The 6,000-nt window shown below is 44.9% G+C and overlaps 1 protein-coding gene across 1 annotated transcript in view; it reads right to left on the bottom strand.

The window, feature by feature from the left end:
• Positions 1 to 2,868: 2,868 nt before the first annotated feature.
• Positions 2,869 to 6,000, bottom strand: part of MBOAT2 (membrane bound O-acyltransferase domain containing 2) — a 235,240-nt gene continuing 232,108 nt past the window's right edge. The window contains exon 13 of the mRNA XM_044290289.1: positions 2,869 to 4,363. Within this exon, the coding sequence (XP_044146224.1) occupies positions 4,141 to 4,363 (223 nt within the window). The 3' untranslated portion in view covers positions 2,869 to 4,140. The remainder of the gene's footprint in view (positions 4,364 to 6,000) is intronic.

The raw sequence follows: 6,000 nt of genomic DNA, 5'->3' as shown, positions 1-6,000 counted from the left end.
ACAGGTCAATTTCCGCACCTAAGAAAAAAAAGCATTTGTCTAATTTTATACACTTTGCTGGTACTGTATTACGTTGCGGTTTTTCCACACGAAACTCCACATGGAAAAAACGCACATATTCCCTAGGGCTTATTCAATGTATGTGTTCCGCAAAAAATTGCGGAACGTATGCGGAAACATAAATACGGTCGTGTGAATAAGCCCTTAGGGCTCATTTAGACGATTGTATCCATTTTTACAGTCCGCAAATTGTGGATCCGCAAGACACAGGTACCGGCCGTGTGCGTTCCACATTTTGCAGAAAGAAACGGCCAGCCCTATGATAGAAATGCCTATTCTTGCGGACAACAATAGGACATGTTGTATCTTTTTTGCGGGGCTAACGAAAGTAGGGATGTGGACATGGTGAGCTGTCCGCAACTTTTGCGACCCCATTGTAATTAATGTATGGTCGTGTGAATGGGGCCTTGTGTGATTTCTGCTAGTTGGGGTTTTCTGAGAGTTGAAGTTTTGCAAAGCCTGAGGAGCCACAGGTGGCAGACCACTGCACTGAATCTCAGGCTATCATGGAGAAAGCCAACAAAAATTGCATACATACAAACAGCAACAAAGATCTCAGCTTCCAAGATTTCAATGGCTTGTCAACATACTAATGGGATTTTTCTTCTCAAAAGTTTTTGCCTCCATCAGATAAGCAGCATTAGAGGTGTAGTGCTGCTACTCATCTTCCTGCTCATCAACTGTGGACCAAATGATGGTTGGGCTGACAGTCTAGACAGTTGACGTCCATTTTTCTCGCAGCCACATCACCATTAAGATTGCGCTTGCGAAGAAAAGTGGACATCGGAATTGGCCCATTGACTTGAATGTGTCAGTGGTCAGGTCCGTGAACATCACTGAATAAGCCCTAAAAATAATTCCTGTGTGAAACCCTTTTAAAGGGAACCTGTCACCTCAAAAATGCATATAAAACCGCCGCCATTACCCCAGTCTGTTCATAATCATATGTTTGACCTGGTAGTCTGATGCTCAATAGCTTAAAAAAACGATATTTAAAGCTCCATCACCGCTATCTTGCCGGTCAGCTTCAAGTCAAGGTAAGCACGCGCCCTGTGCTCGGTGTGCTCCTTGGTAAGGCGCAATCCTGTCTCCGGCTGCCGCTGTTAGCGGGATTTCAGCGGCGCATGTGTGAGACTTCTGCGATCCCGGCCGCACTTCAGGCAGTCAATCACACAAGAGAGGGGGCGGTTAGGGCGCGTGCTTACCTTGACTTGAAGCTGACCGGCAAGATAGCGCTGATGGCGCTTAAAATATTGTTTTTTTAAGCTATTGAGCATCAGACTACCGGGTCAAACATATGATTATGAACAGACTGGGGGCTACTATGAGGTAATGGCGGCGGTTTTATATGCATTTTTGAGGTGACAGGTTCCCTTTAAAAGGGTTTCACACAGGAATTATTTTTAGGGCTTATTCAGTGATGTTCACGGACCTGACCACTGACACATTCAAGTCAATGGGCCAATTCCGATGTCCACTTTTCTTCGCAAGCGCAATCTTAATGGTGATGTGGCTGCGAGAAAAATGGACGTCATCTGGATGGGGTCAGTTTTTGCTAGGAGAAGCGCAAAAAGAAGCAAAATCAGTTACTTTTGATGGACGTGAAAAGGTAACGTCATTCGGACGGCAACAATGGACAAACAGAATGCAGTCGGAGACTAAACGGATTCCACACGAATGGAAAATCATTATTTTTGGTGGACACAGACGGTTACACGGCTCATCTGAATGAGCCCTTAATACTTCTTCTCCCCCTTTATAGTGACTGAAGCTCCATTCTCGGCCATAGAGGGGACTTAGGAACCTACTGCGTGCTGTTTTATAATTGAATTCAATTTATTAACGGTAAGCAATAAGCACCCCCTAGTGGTGGATGTAGGTAGCCAAAATGTTATCGTTTCACTCTATTTGCATATAAGAGATTTAGAGCTTTTTCTTGGGAATCCCTTTTGCTACAAAGGCATAGTGACAAAATCATGCCTAAAGGTTTATCCACTTTCTGTGCATTGAACCTGTACGTCTTCATAAAGAGAAACATGGATGAGCTTTTCTCTTTTAGAAATTGAGGAGGAGATAACATCCTACCATTCATTACACAAGCATTAACGCAACCATCTGCCTTAAAGCCGGCCATACACGTTCACCTCCGGCCGCAGCTTATCTCCCCTGAGGGTAAAATGATCAGACATGTTGAAATTCAAGATGCCCAATCCTTTTTTACCCAACGGTCTATTACACATTAGGTGGTCAGCTCGCCCTTCCAAAATTGTCCTGTTCAGACAACGCTGCTCTAATGTGCATAGCCGGCTCTATATGTACCCTATATGACAGATAATTCCCTTTTCTCCTGGACACATGAAAGCATTAGCATACAGTCGCAATTATTCTGAAATGTCTGGTACAGCTAAGCCCATTGTCATCACTACTGCTTTTTTGTTGCTCTGAAGCTGGAATCACTTGATCACAGGAAAATCTAAATCTAAGTAGAGGAAGTGGAAACGTTTCCTCATAGAGTGGTATTTATGCGGAGAACATTCATGTACTATGTCGCATTATGCATGATTATAACATTACACCCAAAAGATATTTATTCCTAGTCCTGGGTTGAATTCTAAAAGAGCAAAGCCCTGAATTTGAATGTCTCGTGACTTGGGTGGGTTTCTACCTAGACTAAATTTCCTTAAAGTAAAAGGGATTGCCCACTTAAAGGGCATCTGTCCTCAGATTTGTACCCATGACACTGGCTGACCTGTTACATGTGCGCTTGGCAGCTGAAGACATCTGTGTTGGTCCCATGTTCATAAGTGTCCGCATTACTGAGAAATATGATGTTTTAATATATGCAAATGAGCCTCACAGAGCAACGGGGGCGTTGCCATTACTCCTCTCTGCTCTCTCTGCAACTGCCACGCCCCCTCTGCAGGGCCAGATAGGCTCATTCGCATATATGAAAACATCATATTTCTCAGCAATGTGAGCACCTATCGACATGGAACCAACACAGATGCCTTCATCTGCCAAGCGCACATGTAACAGGTCAGCCAGTGTCATAGGTACAAATCTGCGGACAGATGCCCTTTAAGACACTGAGGACATATTACTAGGATGTCCGTCAGTAAAATACAATAGCTAGGAAAGCCACGCGCCTATTCAGCTTTTTTGGCGGCCACATGATCTGCTACTGATTATAACTGGCTGACCATGTGGCCTCTGAAAAGAACGATGAGGAGCCTATAAAAGTCAAACGGGCACTGCACTCCCATAGAGCCACTGACTCCGTTCTTGAAGACATGAGGTCTTACAGTCTACGAAGAAATAATATCCTGACCTTTGACCATAAGGTCCATATCTGGTTATCCATGTCCTTAAAATAGCAAAATGTATCAGCGTATGGAGATATAGAAAAGACGGTGGCGATGGAGAACCTGGAATTTCCACTTCTACAGGATATCAATAGGATATAGTGACACAGTGCTGCAATCCTGCAGTGACAACCCTACAAATGCGATCTTCAGGATCCTACCACATGTTCGTCGCCTCATCTCATGGCTGTGGTTTGGTTGGACGGACTAGAAGAGTTGCCTGACTAGTCCCTTCATTTCACGTGATCTCATTCGAATACTGCTTTATCACTACCGTTCTTGGCAGCACCATGAAGAGGATGATTACTCGTATCCAAGCCCGCAACACCTCAGTACTATCATTCGTTAGAGAGATAGAGAGACAATTAAGGGATTAAGGCAAAGGGTTTGGAAACATTTTTTTCCGGATCTCTACCATTTGTGCCCAATTTGTTAACCCCTGCAATGCCTGGAGACATCATACGATCATTAAAGGAACATACACATAACACTGTCCTAAGAGCGTATGTTACAAGTCCTGAGTGCCCATTATAAAATAATGGAAATATTGTAAGGCTAGGCCCACATGGCATGGCATTGTGGGGTCAACGAGCTTCCCTTGCAGTGCTATCCTTACATTGAATGTTTTGTAATACCATCTTGTCCTGTGCACGATTCACAAACCGATAGGAGGTTCTAAAAATGGAACTGTAAAAACATATAAAATGTCGTCTGTGGGTCATTGGGGCGCGCCGGGGCGCCTCCAGGCTGTCTCTTCCCGCTGACTGCTGTTATTGTTGGTGGTGGCATGGCTGTTGTGTTCGGAATTGTCTTCTTCTTTATTCACTTTCTCTGGTGGAGGAGCAATGGATTCCTTTTCAGTCCTTTCCTTTTTCCTGGCCCGGGCTGGCATAAGTAACAGCACCAATATGCAGAGAATGTGGAGGCAGTAGTACCAGGAGCTTTAACAAGTAAGAGGGTTGTAGTCAGAATAGAGAGCAAAAACATCTAAAACTATAACACAGAATACCAATAGTACTGGTCATGAAGCCTGTAAACTCCAGGCGGGGGGTAGATGAGGTTTAAAAGAGACTTTGATCGGGGATGAACTTAGGGGTGTGTGACAGGGTCTGGCCCACCACAGTACCAGAGGATCCTCCGGTGGGCCGAGCTCTGACAATAATAGACCCCTAATAAAACAGGGCCCTAAAGGATACACAGAGGGTGGGCCCTCAGAATTATTTCCTCTGGTTGGCCCAAGGAACTACAGCTCAATGCTGGTGTGTGACCTGTGCAGTCATTGGTTACCACCATAAATCCTAACGGATTGTCCAGGATTAGAAAAAATGGCTGATTTTAACAGGGTTATGTCTGATATTGCATTTGCCAGAATTAAATGTATCATTTAATTCCTGCCATCTATCAGTTTATGATCTGCTTAATCCTTTTTATTCGGGCACTGTTTGCTTGAATCCCGGATGTTTTGTCCAGGGCCCCCAATGTTGTGGTCACAGACTATACAACTGTATCGGCATCCTTAGGATGGCAATACTACTGAATAGCTACAGTGGGACACGGCAAACAGTAGCACCCGTGCCCTTCCGCTCACTCTCATAGGCTACAGGTGGTCACCAAGCTACCACCTGCGCCGAGTCTCAGATGGGGTGATGATATCATCATGTGTGCCTGTGCCGAGATGCAGGCGGTCCTTTGACTTAATCGCTATCGCTATCGAGTCCAGAAGCTGGCAACTCAGGCTGCAGGCAGGAAGAGGTGTGTGGCCTGCTTCACAGACGGCTGAGAGGTGAGTAGTTTTTTTTTTTTTTTGCTTACTGGAGTTAGGGGGCCCTGTAAGTACTGGGGGCACTTAAAGGGACATTATGCCTGCTGGGTGCACTATTATGTGCGAGTGGATTTATAACTACAGGGAGGGTCTGTAAGTACTCTGTAAGTACTGGGGTCACTAAAAGAGGTATTACATCTACTAGGGGCACTAAAGTGGGCATTATACCTACTAGGGGCACTATCTGGGGGGGGGCATTATAACTATAGGGGACAATATAAGTACTGGGGGCACTACAGGGGGGTACTAGAAGTAAATGGTCCCTATAACTACTGAGGCACTATAGGGGACATTATAACCACCTGGGTACAACAGGGTGCGAAAGGGCATTATAACCACAAAAGGGCATTATAACTACTCCGACCCTACAGAGGTATTATACCTACTGGGGTCATTATAGGGGGGCATTATATCTATTGGGGCACTATAGGGGAAGATTTTAACTATTGGGGCACTATAGGGACATTATAACCACTGGGGCACTGTAAACAGGCATTAAAATAAGTGGGGGCACTATAGAGAGCATTGTAACTACTGGGTCAATATATAGAGACAGCTTACCTACTGGGGCCCTATAGAAGGCATTACAAATAGTGGGGCACTACAGGTGTTATTATAACTACTGGGGACCCATAGGAGGCATAACCATTGGGGCACTTTAGCAGGGCATTAAAACCAGTTGGAGCACTACTGCTAGCACTATAACTACTGAGGCACTATAGGAAGCATTTTAACGACTGGGTTACTATAGTGGGA

The sequence above is a fragment of the Bufo gargarizans genome, chromosome 4 (genome assembly GCF_014858855.1).
Source record: "Bufo gargarizans isolate SCDJY-AF-19 chromosome 4, ASM1485885v1, whole genome shotgun sequence".
Lineage (NCBI taxonomy): Eukaryota > Metazoa > Chordata > Amphibia > Anura > Bufonidae > Bufo > Bufo gargarizans.
Note: the sequence above shows the minus strand (reverse complement) of the source record. Positions and strands in the feature narration are given on the sequence as shown.